This window comes from Clupea harengus, chromosome 7, assembly GCF_900700415.2.
Source record: "Clupea harengus chromosome 7, Ch_v2.0.2, whole genome shotgun sequence".
NCBI lineage: Eukaryota > Metazoa > Chordata > Actinopteri > Clupeiformes > Clupeidae > Clupea > Clupea harengus.
Window position 1 is genome coordinate 722,209 of NC_045158.1, and position 26,645 is coordinate 748,853.

General features: G+C 39.6%; 1 protein-coding gene across 1 annotated transcript in view; it reads left to right on the forward strand.

Moving 5' to 3' along the window:
• The window catches only part of dnah10 (dynein axonemal heavy chain 10), an 83,560-nt gene that overhangs the window by 20,347 nt on the left and 36,568 nt on the right, over positions 1–26,645 (forward strand). The window contains 28 exon segments of the mRNA XM_042708187.1: positions 9–165; positions 1,499–1,978; positions 2,058–2,216; positions 2,336–2,452; positions 3,937–4,039; positions 4,135–4,313; positions 4,412–4,623; positions 4,833–4,989; positions 5,141–5,374; positions 8,035–8,157; positions 8,266–8,499; positions 8,980–9,203; positions 11,505–11,774; positions 11,949–12,132; positions 12,307–12,441; positions 14,751–14,903; positions 15,073–15,261; positions 15,494–15,640; positions 17,069–17,260; positions 17,347–17,465; positions 17,762–17,920; positions 18,245–18,380; positions 22,954–23,095; positions 24,723–24,844; positions 25,019–25,235; positions 25,333–25,452; positions 25,575–25,720; positions 26,336–26,488. Coding sequence (XP_042564121.1) covers positions 9–165; positions 1,499–1,978; positions 2,058–2,216; positions 2,336–2,452; positions 3,937–4,039; positions 4,135–4,313; positions 4,412–4,623; positions 4,833–4,989; positions 5,141–5,374; positions 8,035–8,157; positions 8,266–8,499; positions 8,980–9,203; positions 11,505–11,774; positions 11,949–12,132; positions 12,307–12,441; positions 14,751–14,903; positions 15,073–15,261; positions 15,494–15,640; positions 17,069–17,260; positions 17,347–17,465; positions 17,762–17,920; positions 18,245–18,380; positions 22,954–23,095; positions 24,723–24,844; positions 25,019–25,235; positions 25,333–25,452; positions 25,575–25,720; positions 26,336–26,488 — 4,963 coding nt within the window.

The window sequence follows — 26,645 nt, forward strand, 5'->3', positions numbered from 1 at the left end:
TCCTCCAGGAATATCCAGATGTTCAACACAGCTTTACTTGGTAACACGCCTCTATTCCAAATTGAAACAATCCTCTCTGCCCCAGAGATTATGCTTCACCCTAAAAGCAATGAAGTGTATAAACTGATCATGCAGTGTGTCCGGGACTGTGTGGAAAGCACTAAGGTAAAAGCTTGAAACTTCCAAAGTCTCAGTTAATGCAACGTTATCTGTTTTTACAGCTATGAGCAAATTAAGCACATTTTATATGCATTTTCCTTTTTCAGTTGAGTGGGTCTGTTTTAAGCCGATTTTCTTATTAAGTTGTTTTTTCTTGGCAGTTGAATAGGCTACTTGAAGTGCAGTAGACTGAGAACTTCATAAAATACCAAAACATTCATATATGGTGCCTGTAGCTCACGTTTCTTTCCAGTGGTTGCAACTGGACCTAAAGTGGCCTGTATAATGAACTTAAATTCAAGGAAGATAATGGCAAATCCCCATTAGACGGGATCACTTGTTTTGAACTATTTGGGTTTGGCGCAGAACAAGTGACCATTAAATACATTTGACTTCCTTTGGCACAGCTGTCTTTCTATATCAGGGGTCTCAAACTCCCGGCCCACGGGCCAAATCCAGCCCGCCACTGAAAATAAAGATAACTGTGTCTCTGAATAAAAGAGCTGAACTGCCGACTTCAAACCCAATACAGTGTTTTGCCTTGTAGTGACACTTGGCGTACTACAGCCCTCGCAAGTACGTACCTGAAAAGGGCAGAATACACGCAAATGGTGTTTACATGAGAAACACAGATTTAAGTCAAGAGGAGAGTACGCTTAGACCAAAAAGTGTGTAGCTGTGGGCTTTCGTTTTTCTTAATCGCATGGGAGAATACGGCCCTAAGTCCTTAGCAGCATTGTAAAACAGGCCACTATGCCACTTTATCAGAAAACACCCTTTACATTGCAGAGGTAGTCAGACATTTGGAAGTAGAAATGTTCCCACTTAAACCCTTACGTATGGCACTTTCCTTTAAACTTGACCAAATCTCACAATGTTGTTAAAAGCTTTGCGGTCCGAATAGCAACCTCTATCGGCCTGGATCCGATCTGGAGTTCACCAATTGGTGACCACTGTGATATACCAAAGACTAATAGGAGTTCTCTCCATTCTATTCTCCTCCTGCTCCCTACTCTGCCCAACATGTGCCCTCTCATGTTAAGCTATTATTCTGGAGGCTTAGCTTCTTTACACTACTGATGGTTTCAAGGCAGAAGCTTGCTGACTAAACATTAGAAGGGAATATCTTGTTCTAAGCAAATTTTTTACAAAAAAAGAATCTGGTAATTCAGACCCATGGAACTTCTTTAACAGACATACTGCCTTTTATCTGACATACTGGCATGTCATAGTTACTCATTCATAGCCTACAAAGCTAACTCAGAATAGAGCGTGGCATATTTGTAACTTTTGATCAGAAATGGATTAAGAGTTAATCCGTCTATGCTGCACTTTTCAGAGGTTCACGCGCTGGATGCACGGAACATGCATTGAGTGTCCTCCCCAGCGTGTTGAGGGTGAGGATGAGCCTATGGTCTTCAGTTTCTACAATGAGATTTGCCAGCACCCACTGGTGACTGAACGGGCTATAGGTGTCTCACAGAGTGCCCAGCGCCTTCTCAACTCTGTGGGCCGTTACCTCAACCGCTGGAAGCGCTACCGCCCTCTCTGGAAGATGGACAAAGCCATTGTCATGGAGAAGTTTGCTGCCAAACGTCCCTCCTGTGTCATGTATGATGAGAAACTTCAGTTTTACTCCCGCATAAGCAAAGAGGTGGCAGAGCAGCCATTTGTAAAAGATGAACATATTGTGCGGCTTAACCTGGAGCCACTGGCGAGCGCTGTGCAGGAGAATGCCCAAGCCTGGGTCACTTCACTCGGGAGATTGCTCAATGAGTCTGTCAGGGAGGACCTCCTCAGCCTGCGGAACCATCTGATGGTAAGTCACTTTACGCACTAGGGTTGAGTCAGTTGAGCTTCTTGGAAAACTCTGTAAATGTTGTTTGTCTGTGTGACAGCAATTGTCAGACAATCTGAAGAGGACTCCAGATACCTTGGAAGATCTGAAGTTTGTCCTGGGCACAATCGCGGATATTAGAAATATGTCAATGGCTGTCGAGATGAGATTTACTGATATCCAGGAGAGGTACAGGACACTAACCATGTATAATATAGAGGTATGTCAATTATTTCTGCTATCATTTTTCCCCTTATTTGATTTGATGTTGAATTTCAGCATGATGTTAAGAACTAATTACAAAATTGGATAAAAATGCATTATATTACATAATTTTAGGCTTCAGACGAAGAGTTGGAACAGGCAGCTGGCATAGGAAAGCTCTGGAATGAGCTGGTTGCAGAGTCCAGAAAAGTTGATCGTAGCCTGGGAAAAGTCAAGAAAACATTCACTGAAGTAAGAACCATTTTCCCCTCTTTGATCATGTGTCACCTATCTACTGATGATATATACAGTAGTATGACTCATACCATTACTACTTAATGACATTATCATCATCATATTGGATTTATTGAATGGAGCGTGTATGGAATAGGAATGAATAGTGTATGGATCGGTCCAAGCCACATTGTTTCCTCCCCTTTGTATTAATGTTCAGCAATGATCCATACCCTTTTTTCATTGTCACAACTAAAGGGTCGCAACAAAGTTCTTGCACCCGTAATAAGACATCCAGCTGAGGTGACTCATGTGTTATCTGTGCCTTCTTGTATGCATTTATCCTTCTGAAAGAGAACTGTTATGGGTGGGGACTCTGTGAATCGACTGCTAAGAGTTACGTAGATAAGATTTATCAAACTTGATGGGAGATCGCGTCATGACGGAATTTAACGCCTTTGAAAACATTGTCTTATTTTTGGCATAGTTATAGCTACAGTTGCTATTCTTAGGTGAAGACATCAATGGCTACAGAGACTACTAGTTAGAGTATGTTCTTAACTTAATTTTTTACATGTAATTAGTAATCTTTGGAGAACTTATGGCCTGTTGACCAGTGTCATTCAAAATGCAATTACCGCAGCTACAAGCTTGTTTCCCACACTTTTTTTTCCAGCTGTTGTGGCCTTGCTCAAAGACTTTAAAAACAAGGGAGGAAAATGTCCATTTTACACATTTATGTAGGCAAATACACAATTAAATATGTCACAATGTGCTGAGGTATGAATGAGTGGATGCAAAACAAATGGCCAAAGAAACGCAGCTCTCCAAAAGTCCCAGTGTGATCAAAAAGTAGCAGCCCAGCCAACCCTAAAAGGGAAAGGCGTTGTTCAACTTAAGTCAGGGAAGTTTTCCTAATGCTCTTATTAGGGAGACGGTAAGGTGGAAGCAAAATCATGCAGACACAATAGTAATCAGGTCAGGATTTGCAAAGGCAGTACTGATACTGTAGTTAATTAAGCACTTGCAGTTGTCCTGAAAGATTTGGGTGTTTTCATCCCTCCGAAATTAATTTGATGTACATTGCTGCATTTATGACACCTGTGTTTGCTGAGTAATGACACGGTTCCATTGGAATCCAGCTATAAGAAAAGATGCTTTGTTTTACACCCTAAACATACCAGACAGATTAGTCTGTGATGTGTCTGTAGTCTGTAATATGTTATATGGAAGAGAAGGGAAGAGCCATCATGGTCTGTTTTAAAGTTTCATCTATGCTGTTTTATTTTGATTCAAAGACTGAATCACTCCACAAAAGACATTTCTTTATTTTGTCATATTTTCTCTCATGTTTTTTAGCAATACAAAAGTTCCGCCAATTTGTGCATCGAATAACATGGTTTTCCCATTTTTTTAACACACATTTTGTCTGCAACAGTCAGGTTAATACTGAGCAGGCATGTTGATGATACATGGATTGTGTTTTTCACTGCCTTTCTTAGATCACAAAGGGACAGATAGACGAGTACAAACAGGAGCTCAGCATCTTTGCAGAGAGCTTTAACATGCATGGCCCTGGAGCAGTGGGAGAGGACCTGGAGACAGGTAGATCAAGCCCACTTTACATTCTGCATGCAGACACACAGTATTCTTTCTTTGCAGTCAATTCAACCTACTATTTCTTGTCTTAAATGTCTAAGGGCTAATGGTCATGGGATCATATGAGACTGAATTAGCCAAGATTGAATCTGGCCGGCAAGAGCTAGCAAATGCTGAGAAGCTGTTTGACCTACCTATCACCATGTACCCGGAACTTTTGAACGTACAGAGAGAGATGCATGGACTTCGTCAGATATATGAGATCCACAAAGCCCAGAAAGTAAGAATAGTTGAGCAAGTTATATAAAATAACAATGAAAACAAACATTTGTCTTTGTCTGTAAGTTTTTTGTGTTTGTATGCTCTTTTGTCTTCAAGGCAGCAAAGACAGAGTGGTCTCAGACTTTGTGGGTGAACCTGAACATTCAGATTTTGCAAGAGGGCGTTGACAGCTTCATCAAAAGTCTCCGGAAGCTTCCCAAGGATGTGCGGGCTCTGCCTGTGGCCTTCTTCCTCGAGGGTCGCATGAAAGAGTTTAAGGAGTCATTGCCACTTTTGCTGGACCTGAAAAACGAGGCCCTTAGAGAAAGGCAAGGGCCGCACCACATATATCTGCCTGTGGTCCTTCTCATTGACAACTTTATTTGAATAATATTTAGTTTTACTGATGTAATATTAACAGCGCAGTAATTTGGGGGTTTGAAGAGTTGGGCAAAAAGTTCACATTATTGTTACAGTGTTAAAGTAAAACTGTATATCGACTTGCAAAATAAGAATCATACGGAATCTGACTGTACAGGCATTGGAAGGAGCTGATGGAGCGCGCAGGCACAACCTTTGAGATGAACCCTGACACCTTCACCCTGGAAAACATGTTTGCCATGGAGCTGAACAAATATGGCACTGTGATTGGAGACATTGTCACCTCAGCTGTCAAAGAGCTCAGCATTGAGAAGGTGAAAAGCACTTCTTTTTGCCCACCTGTATAGTACTCAAAAGTATTAACTATGGAATGTACTGAAATGTTTTAGGACTGTGTAAAAAGAAGTGCTTGTAAAAAAAAATGTCACTGAATTTTCAAAAAAAGAATGTATTATGTTCACACAGGGGGTGAAAGAGGTGGTGGAGACCTGGGAGAACATGAAGTTCAGTGTGCAGCGCTACTTCAAAGGCACACAGGAGCGCGGCTCCATACTAGGTGCTGTTGATGAAATCCTCCAGAACTTGGATGACAATGCCATGAACCTGCAGAGCATGGCTGGAAGCCGCTTCGTGGGGCCCTTCCTGGCCACCGTACAGCAATGGGAGAAGAACCTCTCACTCATCAGTGAGGTCATTGAGGTCAGTGTATGGTGATGATCAGATAATAAACAGTATCTATCTATCTATCGATAGATCTATTGATCAATCTATCTTGTTTATACATACATACAATTTCCAGTAATGGCCAAGTCTCTGTGAATGCCCAAAAATCTCAGTAATTTCCTGCAGTTAACGGCAGTTTACTAGCCTGTGTCATTCACATTTGCCTGTTACATTTGCGTCCACCAGGGCCATACATCTGATAATAGCCATGCAGAATATCCTATTCAGTCAACTTAGCAGCAGCCTCTCATAATTGATGGGTTAGAAAAGTGTACAGCTTCACTATCATTGGTAGCATAGCATAGACTGTATAGTTATAGTTAGGGTATTTAACAGATATTTAACAGACTGAGAAAACATTAGAAAAACATTACACAAAAAAAAATGAAACTGTATAAAGTTATAAAAACAATCAAATACAACTACTAGTAGTACTAAAACTACTACTCCTACTACTACTACTAATAAATATTATACATTTTATTATTCATAAAAATAATTAAATATTCATGAAAATATGGTTTGTCTGATCATTTATTTTCATTCGTAAACTGTGACATCTTATTTTAAATTGAAGGTTGACGTGGGATAACACATTCCAATTGAAAACGCCTCTGCGTAGGATGCTCCTTTTTCCTAGCTTAAAGGTCGCCAGAGGGGATGACTAGAATGGATTTTGTCCATGAGCGTGAACCTGTTCAAAATGTCGTTAAGTCATTTTATATCATTACTTTTGGTTGACCACCCGCAAGCTCTTAATGCAACTACTGCAGCAATCTGGTAGCATGAGTAAACCATTTACTACTCATTAGTTTAGATCTTAATGAATCAGGGCCTTTGTGTATATAAACAGCACCTTGTCTGAAGATCCACAAGCAGAAACTGCTAGTTTTGAACAGCCTCCTCATATTCTATCACTAGGGCTAACATTAGCCACATTTCTACCATCGAGCCAGTGTGAGCTAGGGATATCTTCTACCATCGAGGCAGTGTGAGCTAGGGATATCTTCTACCATCGAGGCAGTGTGAGCTAGGGATATCTTCGGGTCAACCAGGGCCTATAGCCTTGGTCGTCAATCTGTTGGAACAAAAAACGATTTCCATTTCCACCATCGGGCCAGTGGCCCCGACGTATTGCCGTAAAACCTGCCCTTTGAGCAAACTCACCCCTTTCACAATTCATTTGAAGTAGGCCACTCGTCAGAGAAGTTAGAAAGAGATGTCGTTTTTTATGGTGCCACATAGCAGATGGTTAAATGCACAATTGACATTAAAATAAAGCTTCTAGGGCTGTCACTTTTTTCAATAGTCAAGTTCGAACAAGATCAAACCCATAAGTTGTTCACATTAATTCAAATGGAACCCACAATGGGCATGCATGCATAGACACAAGGTTTTTTGTGTGTTTTATAAAGTAGAAAATTCCCTGCTGTTCTCAGAACTTGTGCACCATCTCAACCGTAAACGTGGCAAACGATGCAACGTTTGAGATTGTAAAGTTAGGGCCTATTTGGAATGTGGGCAAGATATTATTTGCTACACTCTATGTTCATCATGAACAATTCATTGATCAAGAGGAAATACATTTGAAAATAGAAGCAACAGCTCTAAAGTGTACATAATGTAAACAGACTAATCAGACTCCTATTGCTTAATATTGTCATGTACTGGAATAGAAGTTAATTTCCATCCAGCCTACTCACAAAACTAGTTAAAGCAGCTAACATTAGCTAGCTGACTATCTGTATCAAGCTAATGTTAGTGTTGTCAGCTGTGCTACATTAGTTAACTTTATACACTTAATTAGGTATGATGGGTGTTAGCTCCAAAATGATGTTGATGTGTTTGTCAAAAAGAGTTTTCCTAAAATAAACATTCACTGAGACATTTCCAAGGGACGAGAGGGCTAGGTCATTTACGAAACAACTCTAGGGTGTTGTGAAAACTTTGGCAATGACAAATAATAAAATAAAATTGTATAATTTGTATGTTATGGGAATATTTCTATTGTTCTGTTGTGACATTACCATTTATTTTATTTTGATGCTGCATAGCTCTGCAACTGAATGACAGTGGCATAAATAGAAGCATACTGTTCAAGTAACACGGACAGTAATACATGGAGTGCTGCTTGTGCATTTCTTTAATTGTATTGAAATATACACAATTCAGTGTTAACCTGATACTAACTGCTGATATTCATAACATAACATTTATATTGAATTAAAGACTATTTGATAAAGCTCTTTTATTTGGCAACAACTGCTAGGTAACGTGAAAAGCTACTTGCTCATCTTATTTTAAGTGATCCATCAGACAGACAGATGCAGATAAAGTACTTTATTGATCCCCAAAAGGAAATTGTAGTGTTGCAGCAGCAACCGCCACTGTGTTCACATCTCTTGAATTTGCTAAATGGCAGCCAAATAGTTGGAAGGTGTTGTTTCAGGTTGGTTTTGCAACAGGTACTTTGTAAAGGACTAATAACCCGTCTCCACTCATACATAAATAGCAGGTTATGAACATGGCAAAAAATATAAAACATGACAAAACTGGCTCTACAAGGGAATATGGGAATTGTATTGCTGAAAAAGGTTTTTAATTCCAGTATGAATCTCAATTGTTGTTTTTTCCAGGTCTGGATGTTGGTGCAACGTAAATGGATGTACTTAGAGAGCATCTTCATTGGAGGAGATATTCGTTCCCAACTTCCTGAAGAGGCCAAGAAGTTTGACAATATTGACAAAATGCTCAAAAAGGTTTAGTTTTTTTTATGAATTTCTTGAACACTAACAAGCAGTGTGTCCACTCAGACTAAATATTAACGTATGTTGGTCTATGTTGTACAATGTTTTTGTGCAAAACAGATTATGACAGATACAGTGAAGGACCCAGGTATTAAGAAGTGCTGTCTCGTGCCAAATCGCTTGGTTGACCTACAGAGTTTGAGTGACGGCTTGGAACGATGTCAGAAGAGTCTTAATGACTACCTGGATTCTAAGCGCAATGCCTTTCCTAGATTCTTTTTTATTTCTGATGACGAGCTGCTCAGTATCCTGGGAAGTAGTGAGCCAGCTTGTGTACAAGAGCACGTGATCAAGGTAATTACTGATGTTTTCCATCACATTATGTCTCATTCTGCTTAAAGATGCAGCCCGCAATTCTGGTGAAGGATTGTTCATATTTGAGCTCAACAGCCAATCAAACCACACCCCTCCCTTCTGTGCTCCTGAAATTCATATTGGATGGCTGATTGGCCGAGTCTCTAAATTCGTTTCCCATTCACAGAGCGAAAACATTATACAAACACCTGCATTTTTGGGGGTGCACACACGGAACGGACAGCTAGAGGACTGTGAGGAGCAATTTGTTGAATTTGACATTCACAGACCTCACCTTTAACTACTTCTCTAGTGTCTTGTATTGCCTCTAGTGTCTTGTATTGTAAAAAAAAAAAAGAAGTCTCCTCGTTCCCTCCCTCTGATGTAGTGCTTTAGATGTTGTGCATGCACATGTGCCTTGTGATATTTATTTCAGCTTCAATCGTCTTCTGTTTTCCCATCACACACTCAAACACACAGATGTATGACAACATCGCATCAATCCAATTTGATGTGGGGAGCAACGGAGAGACTATAGCGAAGGGGCTGGTGTCAGCCGAAGGAGAGGTGATGACGTTGAGACAGGCTGTGTCAGCAGAGGGGCGAGTGGAGGACTGGATGACCAAAGTACTGCTGGAGATGAGGAGAACAAACAAACTCATCACCAAGGAGGCCATTTTTTACTACAGCCACCAAAAGAGCAGGTTGAGCATTGTTCTACCTCTGTTGAAATACCAGCTCTAATATTTAGCAATTAGGGCTGGGTGATATATCAGCATATAAGGTCCATCGATATATTTTTCAAACGAGATATAGGATGAGACAATTGCGTTTATACCGATACAGTTAGATGTTGCGTTATATAACCTGTTTCTTCCGTAAAGCTGTCAGTGTTTGTTCCTCTCATAGTCTCTCTCACACTCACCGCGCGTCCCCGCCCTCGCTCCTCTAGACATCATAGTGGCCAGCGATGGCCCAAATGTTTCCTTGAATGGAAAGAATTGTAAACAATATTATTGACATATATTTATACACCTAAAAACTACTTCAGACCCTTGTCAATTAAGTGAGTAGACACTAATTATATGTATCTATATAACTATTTCAAGAAATGCTCACGTTTTTACGCGTTACGTCTGCCAGTCACAAATATGAGAAAGTGGAGGTTTGGTGTTAACATGTTTAGCTAGCCAGCTAACAGTATGATGAGTTCAGACAAATGTATCACAAATGTATTTCCTCATTCAGATGTAAATGTCACACCAATCACAAATGTAAACGCTGTAAAATATGTATTTAAAGACCAACGAACATGCATTCACAAACCGCTCACCATTTGTGAACATCCCTACATTTGAAAATGCATTTATTTGTGGATTTCTGAAACTTTCCTGATGCAGTTTGATTCACAAATGCATTTTGTTCAAAATGACATTCTCTGCAGCCTATCATATACTGTATCTCTTACAATTTCAGCCAATCACATGAACGAAAATTCAAGGATATGACTGAATTTGACCACGTTGCGTTACATCTGTGCAGCGTCCAGTTATGTGGCCCACTACACAATAACGGACATACACATACAACTGAAGAAACAATCGATTTAGTTAAGAAACAGTTAGCAGTAGGTAATATGGCCATTTCTATCAGTATCAGTATTGGCATAATATTATATAGAAGGAGAGGGAAAGGGAGAGGCTGTCTGGCAAGGTGTGTGGGAATTTTGTTTATGTTTAGTTTTGATGAATTGTGTTTAGTTACGGCTGGCCGACATGGTGCATGCAAATTTTAGTCAGGATAGCAAGGGAGCCGGATACACAACAGCATGCAAAGCTTCCTTCACGGTACAACATACTCTGTTTGTAGCCCACTCCTGCTAAACACAGCAACATGGTTAACAAGAAGAAATTAAGCATGTTGTGACAGCTGATGGGTTTTTGATGCATTATTCGAGATTATGGGATACTAAAGAGGAATGGGGGGCTCGATAGCAGAAGGCTCTGCCTCCTATTGTGCTTTTTGATATTCTTGGAATTACTCTGGGAACAAAGTGGTCTTGAATGCTCTGCCATCTGCTTGAATATGCGGCTCGGTCTCTACAATTTACTTAGTTTAGTTAGTGTACTTCAGGTACAAGGACTTTTCCTGAATAGATACGCGTTACTCCTACGCAGAAGACGAGCGCTGTACTCAGTGTGCTTGAACGATGGGGGGAAAAGGGCAAAGAAGACGGTTTAAACCCTACATGGAGCGGTGATTCTCGGTAAGACCTGGCTGAACAGCTAGCGGGTGGGACAATTTTTTTATACGCCCATATTAAATGATATATCAAATATAAACATTTAAACAAATAACATTTCTGTTATATTTTCACCTGTATCCCCACCCAAAACCCTGATGTTCGTTTTTTTTTTTTTTTTTAAATGAATTGCGTAAAATTTCTCGTTTGCACATAGTTTTTATTTAGCAGCTGATATTTCATGCTAAAACACCTCATGTTTCGTTACAAATGGAACAGACCTGGTTTAAACCTGCTTTTATGAGGCGGAGAATTCTCACGCAAATTGGAGACGCACTCTCGTCAGGCAGTTTTAGTAAATACCACGGAATACATAATTAGGCGCACTTTACGCATCTCCTCCCATTTCTTTACGCCAGACTCCCACTTTCCCTTATACCCTCCCAGCAGCGGGCAATCTGCATTTTTACTCAAGTGGGCCGCCTTTGTTAAAACGGTTCCATGTCTTTACCCGCACTTTGCGCAGAAATTACGCCTGAAGTGGGCGCAATTCTGTTAGTAAATCTGGCCCTGAGTTTGAAAATAGCAGCCTCTATATATCTGAACAGGAAAGACATAGTTATGCATGTCCTTGTTCAACAGCATTCTTTTGTTCCTGCTTATGTGTTGTCTCATGTGATCTATATATTTATTTTAGTAATTATTTTAAAAAGAGATGTCTTACTAACAAAATAAACATTACATTGTTATTTTTTCTCTGAAGGATTGATTGGATGTTGGATTATCAGGGCATGGTGGTGCTGGCTGGAAACCAGGTTTGGTGGACGTGGGAGGTAGAGGATGTCTTTAATAAGGTGAAGAAGGGTGAGAAGCAAGCCCTGAAAAACTACGCCAAGAAGATGCACCAACAGATCGATGATCTGGTCAAACGTATCTCTCAGCCCATGAAAAGTAATGATCGCCGCAAAATCAATACTGTCCTCATCATTGATGTTCATGCAAGGGACATTGTCGACAGTTTCGTTCGGGACAGGTAAAACATATGGCATTGTCACCATAAAGTAAAGTTTCTTTAAAAAAAAAAAAAACATTCACAGTTCGGGTAATGAAGAGATGAAATTGTGATAATCCCATTCATTTTGTCATGTTGTCTAGTATAATGGATGAACATTCAAGATAATCCTATTCATTTTGTCATGTTGTCTAGTATAATGGATGCACGCGAATTTGAGTGGGAGAGTCAGCTTCGCTTCTACTGGGATAAGGAACCAGATGATTTGTTTGTGCGTCAGTGCAGTGCTCAGTTCTCTTATGGTTACGAGTATATGGGTCTCAATGGACGGCTGGTCATCACTCCACTTACTGACCGTATTTATCTGACCATTACTCAGGTACAGTCTTTGGATCTGCAAATGATTTCAGTTTTTATATTTCCCTTTTTCAACGGTCCGTCTGGCCAACCTGTTATCTGAACCTGCATAAACCTGCATGGTTTGTCCTACTATTATCATTGTTATTTGTTATTTGTTGTTTTTATTTATTTACTTTCCCTCCATGCCTGTCAGGCATTGTCAATGTATCTGGGTGGAGCCCCAGCTGGGCCAGCTGGAACAGGAAAGACAGAATCCACCAAAGATCTGGCCAAGGCTCTGGGGCTCCTGTGTGTTGTCACAAACTGTGGTGAAGGAATGGATTATATGGTGAGGCGGCTTTTTGTATTTATTTGTTCTACTTTTGTAAGAAATGCAGAACTAATCTTACCATACTTTAAGGATAATTCCCCCACAATGTCTAAGCCATCCTCAACCCAGAAACCTGATTAGGTTTTTATGTGGAATACCAAAAACTAGAAGTCTGAGAGGGTGTACAGTATCTACTGAGTCATTTTGTGTAGTGTTGTAGCAATGACAAATGAGTTGGGATGAAAAAACATACGTTTATTGAACAACCGTAATCCAGATAATACCTTGTGCAAAACTATATACAAATATGCAACAATATGTTGGAATAGATGGAAAAATCAACAACTGGGAGCATGACATTAAAAACAAAGCGCATTAAAAACAAAGTGATTTATCAAGTTTATCTAAAAGCATATGTCATTGAAGCCATTGCACTAAGGTTCCGATGTGGTCTGAGATGGAGAATCCAATTCATTTCATTCAGCTTTAGGAACTGTGCTACCACCACTGGCCGACTCAATTACTTTTCCTCCCTATAGTTTACAATGATGTAAAAATAGATTTATTTTGCGAGAAAAGACAATGATCACTTCGAATTACAGTGACAAAAAATACAATGCAAGTGCAATAAAAAATATTGTACTGAGTCACGTGACTGACGTGAGGGATGTAGAAGGCTTCGACCATTGCTCTGCAGAATCCCCCCTAAATTTCATACTATTTCATACCTTTTATACCCAGAAGCTATCGAGGAGGCTATCCCTACACTGGGAGATGTCATGGCTAAACTAAAAATTAAGACGCAAGTTGCTGTGCTTCGCAGTGAGATGATTCAAAAATGTATTGGTTTACTACTCTGCACAAATTTGGACTAGGTACACATTTTATTTGTATGATCAAAGTCTAATACGCAAATCCCTAAGCAATTCCCAGTTCCCAGTATCTAGGGGTACTTGCCAGGTCTGTCCCCTGGTTCTTTCCCTCGAGCCTTTGGCTTAGAAAATCAGCATCCATCAGTACTTCTGATGGTTCCGTTCATCAACACCACATTTGCTCTCTACTTTTGCCTCGTTCAGCTCCTTGTCTGGATATAAATGGAATTGGACTAAATCAACGCTAAATTCAGTTGCATCTCCAACTCCCCTGCCCTCCCATGTACTAGTATTTTAGTGTGGATATCTTTCCTTCCACGTCTTCCATTGCGATGCCAAGGTATATACAATCGCATTAAGAAGTACCTGGAACTCTCTGGTCCAACCTCCCAAACTCACTCCCATATATCGATAGTTAAAAATGGATGTTGTTTTCCTGCGTTAAAGATGTACATTGTAATAGATGTAGTGACACACACCCCTACACAGTCTTCGCTGTCTTCTCGATGATCCGTAAAATAATGTTCCCATAATGGAGTTAATGTATATGCCATTTGCAATAAATAAATAAATGTATACCATTTGCAATTAAGTAAATCATAAAAATTACATTTAAAAAATATTATAAAAGTGTCTGGTGAAATTTCAACCAGCCACTGTGGTTGGGAGACCTAAACGTGTATTTGTACACTTGTTTGTGTCATAGCAATGAAAAATGATCCTGGGTGTAGACCATATAATCTAATACAGTTATGGTTATTATTAGGGGTGGGAATTGCCACAGAAGAAACAGTATGGTACAGTCACAATATCTGGGCCACAAATCGAGGATATTACGATTTTAAATATTTTGCGTATTTTATATTTGAAGTATTGCAATTCAATTCTGTGATACTCTGTGATTCATTTCTCCCATTATTAAACCAAAATAAAGCCACACCCTTGTCTTGCAATTTCCGCTGTGACGGAAGAGAAGAGCGAGGTCTTGCACCATCTTGTGATTTCAGAAGCAATGTTATGAGTAAACGTACTGTATGTACCAATATACAATTAAAATCAGAATATTAAATAAATAAATATCGCAATACTAGGTGCAGCTAAATCTATATAATATTGTGCCGAAAAATTCGATACTTCACTGTATCGATATTTTTTTACCAACGCTACTTTTTAGGTTTTTCACATAATTACAAAGTAGAGTAGCCTGTTGAGAAATGCTTGAAAACACTTGTAAAAGCTGTAAATCTGACTTTAAATGAATGGGACATTATGTTGATTGGTCTCTGACAGCATCTTTGACATGAATAGCGTTCAACTGATATGACCTAAAGGTTGTAAACAATTCCCCCTGTGACAAAAGAGCCGGTATGTTTAGTTTTCTATGACACATTTTTGTCATTTGTACTGTTCTAAAAAATATTTTTTCTTCTGTCCTCACTGCTCTTCTTCATCCAGGCGGTGGGGAAGATTCTCTCTGGTCTTGCTCAGTGTGGGGCATGGGGCTGCTTTGATGAGTTCAACAGGATTGATGCATCAGTGCTCTCAGTCATCTCCTCTCAAATTCAGACAATCCGCAATGCTCTCATTTTACATCTGGATCGCTTCCATGTAAGTCTTGCTTGGCTTCTGCTTCAAATTATTTTGAGCTATTTTGTGTTATTTTATTTTGTGAGAAAATGAATTGTGCATATGAATGTAAGGATAAGGCTGATATGCGGCGTGTCTGCATATGAATGTAAGGATAAGGCATATATGCGGCGTGTCTGCTGTCTGACAGTTTGAGGGCCAGGAGATCAACCTCGATGAACGCATGGGCATCTTCATCACCATGAACCCAGGCTATGCAGGTCGCACAGAGTTGCCTGAGTCGGTCAAAGCACTGTTCCGCCCTGTGGTGGTTATAGTCCCTGACCTGCAGCAGATCTGTGAGATCATGCTCTTCTCAGAAGGCTTCCTCGCAGCTAAGGTAAGACATTACACGTCACGTATTCATACGTCTTACATACATCTCTCTGAAGGCTTCCTCGCAGCTAAAGTAAAACCTTAGTCACACATGCTTTCAAAATGGAATAATAATCAAATAAAAACATTATTATTTAATAATTAAATACTCCTGTCATTACATTACACTTCCATTTGCATTTGTCCTATTTGACATCCAACTATTCACACGTCTTACATACATCCTCTAAACGCAGACTTTGGCAAAGAAGATGACGGTGTTGTATAAACTGGCACGTGAACAGTTATCCAAGCAATCTCACTATGACTTTGGCCTGCGTGCTCTTAAGTCTGTGCTGGTGATGGCAGGAGAATTGAAGAGAGGTTCACCAGACCTTCATGAGGTAAGAATTGCTGGCCCCATATTATTTGGCGGGGATTCAAAATGAAAGATTTGTCTTTTCAGTTTTTTCTGTGCATTCCAGTTTCAGTTTTCTGTGGCCTACTCTCTTGTTAAAAATGGGTTAGAACGACATCAAAGAATGGGGTAGTAACGTTCTTTTTAAAAATGACATGTCACAATATTGCAATAAACCAAAATCAATGCTACTAAATGATTTGTTTTAAGATTTTGTGGTAGGCTGACTGAAAATGTAAAGAGACCATATTCTAAGTACAATTTATCCAGTATACTACAATTCAATACAAGGCCAATTGACTGAAGAAGAATAGCACTCATTAGTTTACATGTTTGGTGTTGCGAGTTGGGTAAAGTCTTCATGACTGTCAAACCCCTTTTTATTAATCTGTGTCTCCAAACATAACATGGAATAAAGGACCCAAGAGCAGACTTGTTTCACAAAAGGGTGATTTAGAGTTTAAATGAAAAAAGATTTCGTGGCAGTCACAAAAACAAAAGGCAAAAAGTATCATCATACATTAATTAATTTATTGCAAAAGGTATACATTAACTTTGTTTTTGGAATACATTTTACTTATGGAAAACAGTTGCTGTGTACTGTGTCACTACTGGAGTGGGCTAAGCATTCTGTTGAGGCTTCCATAGTTTACCTTGGCAAACTAAGAACAGGGTCAAAATTCCCGCCAGTGGGCAGAAATATTTTTCATCTGTTCTATTTCAAACCCGGACAGAGTTGCTAATTAATCAGATTCATAACCAATCTAGCAGTTTGCTGCTTACCCAGCTATCGCATTTGATATTGGCATTTGCAACTTATAGCTAAAGATAAGTCAGTGTATAGGAGCTACACACTGCATTTCCTTTTCACCCGTCACAGTGGCCAGTAGGTCAACCAAATCTACCCACCACTCACAGATATTTACCAGCATTTGGCTGGTGGCGGCTGCTAATTTGCTAATTTATGGTACGTGTGCAAGAAAACTGTGACTTGAAGATATAAATGCTGCAGTTGTCATTAGGCTAGACAGGGATGCTGTGTGATTTGTCTCTGATATTCAGTAGTTTTGTCATTTGATGTATGCTTGTATGTAGCCTACTAAAAGGATAACTAATATTAGATATATAATTCGTCTGGGTGCGTCAAGCAGTCAGAGAGAAAAATCTGTGGACAAGAAGAAGCTAAGTAGTTTGAGAACAGAACTTAGGCTGCTGGGGAAACTATATATATATATATAACTGAAACAACAATACATTTTGTTTGTAAAACTTTTTTTCTGTTTTTGTTTTGGTTGAATCATCTCTAATCCCTTTTATATGGTATGTGATAATGTTTCCTAAAACATATTTTAAAATGTTTTTATGCTTTATTTGTCCAACCCTGTCCCCCTGTCTGTCTCTGTTTCTCTCACAGGATGTAGTGTTGATGCGTGCTCTGAGAGACATGAATTTGCCCAAATTTGTGTTTGAGGATGTTCCTCTGTTCCTTGGCCTAATATCTGACCTATTTCCTGGGCTAGACTGCCCTCGTGTGCGTTACCCCAGCTTCAATGATGCAGTGGAGGACATCCTGGAGGAAAACAGATATGTCATGATACCCAACCAGGTCAAACCTTTAGTTACACTAATGACCCAGTCAATCACAGCTTTTTCTTTCCCCAAAGCTGATCAGTTTTGTTTTGACTTGTGCAGGTGGACAAAGTGGTGCAGATGTATGAAACTATGATGACCAGACACACCACAATGATTGTGGGCCCAACCGGTGGAGGAAAGTCTGTGGTTATCAACACGCTGTGTCAGTCCCAGACAAGGTTCTTGTCCTGAGTATTACATCATATATGCTATTCATATTCTTGAACTGCCACTGTCAGGGCTAAGCCTTGTATCCAAAAGCCACAAGTCTCTTCATGTTCTTACTTACAAGCTCACAGAGACACTGTTGAAACACAAAATTAACTATTACAACAGTATGTGAAAATATTTATAAGCTACTGTCTGTTCATGTGTTTGTTTGCATATGGGTATATGTTTGTCAATGTTTTTAGTTTGGGCACCATATGAAAACTGCATGGACAATTTGTAAACTAAGTCTCGTTTGCCTCTATAGGTTGGGCCTGATCACCAAAATGTATGCACTGAACTCCAAAGCCATGAGTGTTATTGAACTCTACGGGATCCTTGATCCTGTGACCCGTGACTGGACCGATGGAATACTTTCAAATATATTTCGTGACATCAACAAACCCACTGACAAAAAAGAGAGAAGGTGAGATTCTGGATTGTTTCCACCATGGAAAATATCATATCACCTTTAGGGGGGGGGGGGGGTAGCACCACTTCCTGAGGGGGACCTGAACAGTAGCACCAAAAGTCCTGCTGCCAGGGCCGATATCTATTCATGGGAGAACTGACCCGTCCCTCGGTGTCTGCCCCTGGTGTCCACAATGGTACAGACATTAATCAGAACTCTACACCCTTTCCCTCAGCATATGGCTGTTATGTGGCACATCCCTTGTATTTCCCTTCTCCCTCACTTTGCATGTACCAGTTCTTCCAAAAAGCTTACAAAAATGAATTCCATATTTCATAGGTACATATTGTTTGATGGCGATGTTGATGCTCTATGGGTGGAAAACATGAATTCTGTGATGGATGATAACAAGATACTGACCTTGGCCAATGGAGAGAGGATTCGCCTGCAGAATCACTGTGCACTACTGTTTGAGGTACTCTGCTATCAATACACTAGTATACACGGTCTCATGTACATAGGAGATCCACAGATGTCCTTTTCAGTTATGTGGTATTTTAATGGCAAGAAAGTTGCCTCTTTGCTGCTAATATTTTGAAAACATGCTTTTATTTATTTATGTATGTATTTGTTAATGTAGTTTCAATTCATACCTGCTAGCTGAATCAGTTAGAATCGGCTCAATCAAATGCTCTTTTGCGGTCATATTGTAATTGTAATTGTCAGACTTTAATCGCACAAGCGACACACCACACACTGCAACACACGTGAATACATGGAGGCGACACAGGACACACACACATACACACACGCACACGCAGGCATGAGGTCGTTTGTGAATTTAGCTTCTGCATTTATCCCATCCCGGACTGTCCTTCCTCCAGGACCCCAGGAGCAGTGGGCAGCTTTTTTAAGCGCCCGGGGACCAGGTGAGATGAACCGTCTGTCTTGGTCAGGGACCGACGAAGAGTGTTCTGTTCTTTTGCATGTTTTTTCTGTTGGGGTTTTTAGTGGAGGAAACCCCTTGTGAACACGGGGAGAACATGCAAACTCCACACAGAAAGGCCCGGGAGATAGCCCACCTGAGCACTGAAGGTCTGGGGAGGACCTGCCCCCCAGAGCCAACAGCGCCCCATGCGGGAATCGACCCATGACCTTCTTGCTGTGAGGCTGCAGTGCAAGCAACTGAGCCACCGTGCCACTCATGTCCACCAGAGTACATGTAAAATGTATTTTGTGTAGCCTGCTTTTACAGGCTATTACAACTAATTGGCTTTGTCAGATTTAGATGCTGTTCACACTGCAGCGTGAGGCGCATTGCTAATATTTCAGTCAAGAAAGTGCTATAGCTACCTCTATAGCTAGCTACCTGGCATCGCATAGACAAGTAGCTAAACAACTGACAATATTTTCAACAACATTGTTGAAAAACAAAACAAAATTAACAGTGAATTCACACATATGCGCTGCGTTGATGGATGACTGTTGGCATGTCTAGCACATGGAGTTGTGTTGATAGCGGAGATGTTTATAGCAAGATTGACAGGTCAACAACCAGTCACGCTACTAGCGAGCTGTTTACCTTGTGGGTAGTTACCTTGCTAACGTGCTAACATTAGATAACTGGCTCAGACGGATGCAAATCACCTCAGACATATTCTTCAGTTACAATAACTGGGTTTTTACATTGTACAGTGTCTGTACTTTTAAAAAATCTAACCAAAAAAAGTCAGACAAATTACTTTTATGTACAAATACGACCATCTACAGGGTTTGGTCCACTATCTTTTTTTTGGTCTCAATCGCAATTTGATTGGCTAGTGCCTGTGCTTCCTCTCAAAAAGTTGAACTTTTCTCAACATTCAACGCAAGCAATGCGACGCAATATGTTCATATTTTGTAGTTCTAGTGAGTGTGCAAGCAGCAGCGTTCTGTGTGTTCTTAATTGAGTTGTTGCTACATCCGAACCGGAGAATACTGCGGTAATTTTATTAGGCGTGACTTAATAAAAGCGTGGATTAGTTTGTCTGCATCTTTGAGGTTTAGGACTTTTCTGATTTGGGCAATATTGCAAAGATAAAAAATGTATTTCTTTGAGATCTGTTTTATGTGTGAGTCAAGTAGAAGGTCTTGGTTGATAATTACATCAAGATGTTTGATACTAGTGTTGGATGTTCATGAGATGCCATCGAGTGTGGGTAGATGTCTAGATCTGAGATTTTACATCTTGCAGGCAGGCTTCTATTTTGTGGAGGGGTAGAATTTCAACAAGTTTCATGGATAGGTAAAGTTGGATGTCATCAGCTAAGCACTAGAGGTTAATGCCATGTTTCCTTATGACAGTACCTGAGGGTGGCATGTATAAGGACAAGAGCAGGGGTCCAAGGACAGAGCCTTGTGGAACACCATAACTTACTCTGATGTGATTGAATGACTTAAGACTAAGACTAATGACAAGACTAAAATTGGCAGATACTGGATGGAAGATGACAATGATGATTGATATGTTAGGAAGGAAGGCTTTAAAGCTCCATCTTACTATAACTCCAATGCCATGCCATACTCTGTGGACTACACTTTACTTGTGCAATTTCATCCTACAAGACAGGGATGATGTCAATGTCATAACTATATTTTGTATTCATTTTGCAACTTATTTGATGGACAAAATTTTTTGTCATTATGTGTCATTCTCTGTGTGATGTCATTATGTGTCATTCTCTGTGTGATGCCAAACTTTTGAACGATATGTATATGTTATATGCAGAGGTGTAAAAAGTACTGAAATGTTGTACTCAAGTAAAAGTACAATTACTTTGATGAAAATTTACTTAAGTACAAGTAAAATTACCCATCTAAAAATCTACTCAAGTAAAGGTAAAAAGTAGTTCATTTAAAATGTACTTTAAGTAAAAGTTACTTAGTTACTTTCAACAACTTGATGGGGGCCGCTCCTATATAGTGCAAAAAAGGACAAGGGGTCATAAATCCAATACAAAAACTAGTTCTTTTTTATTAAAGGAGAATCTTTAGAAATATAAGTGCAATGACATTAAACATGTCAAACATTAAACATGTCAACACAACATTTAAGAACTTTTGGGAGGACATGTCAAGACATGACAGCTAAAATAAAAAGTTAAAATACCGCTGCCCCACTTAAACTTTGGTTACTTTACTTGTGTCCACCTTTAGAGCATTAGTCTACAAACTTCTTGTTGAGTTTGAGCAGCAGCTGATTTTCAAGATGAGTAGAGTTCATCCGGGCTAGCTTTGCATTGAACAGCAATCCAGCACAGCTGAAGAGTCGCTCGCAGGCGGCCGAGGCAGGTAGGCCAGTATTGAGTTTCAGGGACAGTTTTTTGATATTCTGAAAGGCGTTCAGCAGATCCATATTGACTGAGAGACCCTTCTAACTCCCCTGTACCTTCTGACCTTCTGGACTTCATTGAGGAAAATAAATCATCTTCATCTGATGAATGTTGTCCAACTTGCTCCAGACTCCAACATCCGGTCAAGGTGTTGTCTGACATAGACTAGACCTGTAGAATGACAAACAACATTTCTGACAATTAAGTATTGAGCTGCCATCAAGATTCAAGAGTGCATCATAACACAGAAATAGCTATAAATAGCTACTTGAGATGACAGACCTACAGTATACAGAATTATAGCATTATTTTTTATTTCTACGTGCATCACAATTCATAATCCTCAATTCTTGCTAACCGGGACCCCTTAGCATGAATATGAAAGACGTGCACGTTGCAAAGCCACCACTTATCGTTATCAATATCTGACTAAACATCGTGATAAATTGCAGATAACGACATACACATTGACTTGTCCAACTGTCTGAAAACGATGGTGTGCGCATTCACATTGTTCTGTTTCAAGGCATGGGAGGCAGCCAAATGATTAGCCTAATATCAGTTTATGTGGTGTATTTCATTGCTGATGACTGATCTGCAGTTTTTAACACAATATGAGAGACTGAACATAATAATTCTATGACCTGAAACGAATGGAAGACAGGAATGGTATTATTAGTCTATTGGATGAAAGCTGTCGACGTTAGCATACTCAGGTCGGTTGCAAGTGCTAGCCAAAATTAGGCTACTACCTACTAGTGCCATGAAACGCATATTTTGCTTAATGGAGCAAAGCTAACTAAATGACAAAAACGCTGTCTGAACTACTAATGGAAAGGGACAAATACTGTACTTACCAACACATGCTTGCGCAGATTTGAAGATGAATTTGTATAAGCAGAAAGTTCTGACTGACGGATTAGGCACAGTTTACACAGCATATAGCTGTTGCCTCTTTTACGTTGGAAGGCAAACTGCTTGCTGAGATGTGGCCACGGGTTTTCTTCATCTTCTTTAATTTCAACTGGCGGAAAGTTCGGTGCTTCAGCTTGTTGGTGGTCCGCAGCTTGTTGGTAGTCCGCACTATCATCTTCCTCCATATCTATCTCTCGTGACTCGGCACCGTACTGGCGCCTTGCATCGACTCCATCATCCACTCTATGCAGCATCCACCACTGCAGTGAGCATTGTGGTGCGCGATTCCTGCCTTGAACTATGTTTTTTTTTTTACTCAGTAACGGATGTAATTTCCAATGTAGCGAAGTACAATACTTCAGTCAAAATCTACTTAAGTAAAAGTAAAATTACCGATTTAAAAAACTACTTAAAAATTACAAAGTACACAAAAAAACTACTCAATTACAGTAACGTGAGTAAAAGTAATTTGTTACTTTACACCTCTGGTTATATGTCATATGTCATATGTTGTCTGTACATTTATTGAACTGTAAGTTCAACAGTCTTCAAGTCTTCATACTTTTTGATTCATGGAATAAGCAGTGAGAGATGGAAAGAAATGTGATTCTCTAATATTTCCTCAGATGCATTGATTGCACTTATCGTTTTTTTCCGCTGTTTGAAACATCTGTAAATTGCAGTGGCATTTTTACATAATACATGTTTGTTGAGATGTGTAAGACAAGTGTAAGATAACTGTTAAATGTTTCTGAAATACAGGTGGGAGATTTGCAGTATGCATCCCCTGCCACTGTCTCCCGCTGTGGAATGGTGTTTGTTGATCCCAAAAACCTGCGTTACTCTCCATACTGGCAGAGGTGGATCAGCGGCAGATCACTGAAGGTAAACTGATTATATAATGGTTTTTATTTTGCCAATAGTTGGGTGTAAGATCCATACACAGATGTAACGGACTATCTGAAGAAAAGCAGTAGTAACGGTCACAAAAGCTGCCACAGCATCTCCAAGCAGAGAGAGTCCTCTATGGCCAAGTGCACCATCTTATCATTACCATATTTATTTAATATCGATGGGCCTGAGCCAGGGGCTACCGCCTGGAAGTGATTGTGGCCAAAAAGAAGAGAGTGATGGTGCAAAAGAAATAGGGGTTAATGAACGCTTGAGTAAACAAGCAAACCATAAGTCCAACACAACCAGAATGCAAATAATCAATACATGCACAACATTGGGCCTTACGTTCATAGGGCAACGAGCTGTGAGCTACACGTGTTTAACGTTATGGTAGTCCACCAATGGCACAACATCAGAGGCCCCAATGAATGATAGGTTACTGGATTATTTTAGTCACTGTCCGACCGTGTTGCATTGAGCGTAGTTGCATGGCCTATTCAGTGATTTGGTAACATATGTTGTTCAGTTAAATGTCAAAGGCAACGGTGTCCATGACCATAGCACATCCATTACACTGTTAACTGTTATATCAAAAAGAAAATGAAATGTGACTGAGATATTTCCAATTCACTGTTGACCTATGTGAGTATAGACCAGCGATATGTATATTATCTTGTACAGTATATGCTAAAATTGAGCTAGCTAGCCAGCCTACTGCTTAATTTGTAAACTTTAACCATGGGAAACAAACAGGGAGGATACCTTCGCACCCAGGGCTTAGAATGACCAACGGTTAGCTACAAAGTAACTGGCGACAAGTGAATGACTGTATTATGTGTACAGGGCTTATCGTGGATGTAGTGGCAATATAAGTGATAAGACGACTTAGTTGGAAGAAGCAGTCATTTGTAAGTTTGCGAATAGGTTCAGTACCAACAAATATTTTAACAACTTAGTGAATATAACATCATTAACAGCGAGTTGGTCCAAGTCTGGTAATGTTGCTTGTATTCCTATTTTTTGGCAGTTGAACTGGGTTTTGTGTTTTAATGTGGTGGCTTAAATTGTGCTGGACTGCTGTCAATCTGATTCAAAATATGTATTACTACAATGTTGCAAAGCATGCTTTCTGCGCTTAATTTAGCATGGACTGCGTAACATGCAGGCTTTGCCAAAATATCTATTAAATAAGTTTTAACAAAGACAGGTTGGCAAAGTACATTTTGTTTACATAATATACTAAATGTAGTGTTTCAAGCTTCACACATTATAAAAGTGTGATTAAGTCATTATTATACGAACTAACGTGAGAGATATTCAACAGGGGATCTCTATAGACATCAGCATAGATGTTGTACAGACAGGATGGATAAACTACATTAGGTGTAGGTTTTATAATAGCCATTAGTTATCAATTAGTTTAAAGATCTTTTGGCTTCTAAGATTTTAGTTGCTTTGCAAGCTCGGGTTTTCTTTCAGGAGATACATATCTAGTTTCACAGCAAGAAAAATCAACCTATTAAATATTTGTATAACATGCATCCGTGTTTCACAAGTCTTCCTTGTCATCACACACAATTGGAGTCTTTTATTTATCTTTTTTTATTTATCTTTTTTTGTCTTACAGGAAAGTGGAGAGCTTTCCAAGTTGTTTGACAAGTATGTTCCAGGCGCCATTGATATGATCGTCGAAGGCATAGTGGATGGCAAGCAGGGAGAAAAGCTGAAAACCATCGTTCCTCAAACAGATCTAAATATGGTTGGTCCATCATTATGTTCAGCTGTGTGTAGGATAGATAGTTCCTGCTGGCTAGATTTGTCAAACTTCAGTTCAATAAACTGTGTCTATAGACCCAGATAACACTGATGTATCTTTGAACATATAAAGTCATGCTTGACTGACCGTGTCTGTGTGTTCTATCTTTCCTACCAGGTAACTCAGCTGAGCATGATGTTAGACGCTCTACTAGAGCCTGATGGCTTTAACACTGAGGAACTGGAGTGTTTCTTCCTCGAGGCTCTTTATTGCTCATTAGGAGCCTGTCTCATTGACAATGGCAGGAGAAAGTTTGATGAATACATCAAGAAACTGTCCCACATGACTATAGTTAGTGATGCTGACGTGCTGGCTGGACCTGGAGAGATACCTGGTGCGAACATACAGTTACACTGAAAGGGAAAGCTCCAGTTTATTATTTACCAAAAGTTCAAATACAATTCTGACAATTCTGTTTCGCCTGCACACAGGATATTTGCCAACGCTATACGAATTCCACTTTGATGCATACCAAAAGAAGTGGGTGCCTTGGACTCACCTTGTCACTAGCTATGTACACTCTACAGACGTGAAGTTTGTTGACATTCTTGGTAATACATTTCTTCATACATACATTCATCTCTCATTGTATTGCTTACTTATATACTGATATACTGATGTAAATGATTTGAGGTTTTACTTCTGTTTTTTTTCTGTTCTGTTTCCGTCCCAGTTCCAACAGTGGACACAACTCGTGCGAACTGGCTGTTGGAACAGATGGTGAAGATAAAAAGGCCTGTGGTGTTAGTGGGGGAGTCCGGCACCTCTAAAACAGCCACCACACAGAACTTCCTTAACCACCTTAACAATGATACCACGGTGAGAATGATATACTATCCAAATTGTTATAATTTTATGTCATTTTATAAAGACTCTTATTGCTTGGGAAAGGACCCTTTGCTACAAAAGTATTTGCAAGTTGTGATGTTTGCTACAGGGGGTTGTGATGGTCTAACTAATAGGGTACCCAAACTTCTGCATATTCCATTTTAAAAAAATTTTAAGTTCATGATATGAAAACAGTGCATTAATATTTGAATGTTTGTTTATAAATGTCCGTTTGCTGTGGGAGTTTTATTTATGTCTTTTCACTTCAGAAATCAGAAATACATGATGTTAGTATAGGGGTGACCAAAGTTTTATATACAACTGTACACCAGCCTCCGTAGTTTAAGAAACACTTGCATAACAGGTCCTCAGTTGGTTGTTTCCTTAAACAGTGCATGTCAAATACCAGTGTACTAACCTGGATTGCTGGCCTCATTCGGTAGAGGTTTGAAGGAAAACCGCTTATGGTTTCAAATGAGGACCTGTAAAGTGTCTGTTGATAAAACAGTAGTTATGAAGTTATTAAGCTGTGTATTTATTTGTAATTAAACACCTCACGTTTTCAGCAATTGTCTGAATGTGTATGTGTGCATTTTATTTCCACAGACGATGCTGACCATAAATTTCTCATCAAGGACCACATCCACGGATGTTCAAAGAAACTTGGAGGCCAGTGTAGAGAAGAGGACTAAGGACACGTACGGCCCCCCTATGGGAAAAAGGTTGTTGGTATTCATGGATGACCTTAACATGCCACGGGTGAGTCAACAGTATACATTTGAGTGATTACAATGGAACAGTATACATAGTATCAAAACATTTCACTAAATGAATTGAAATGCAGAAATGTATGCCCATCCTCGAAAGGACACAACACATTCCACAAGCAATTGCCAGGTGAAATGTATTATTTAAA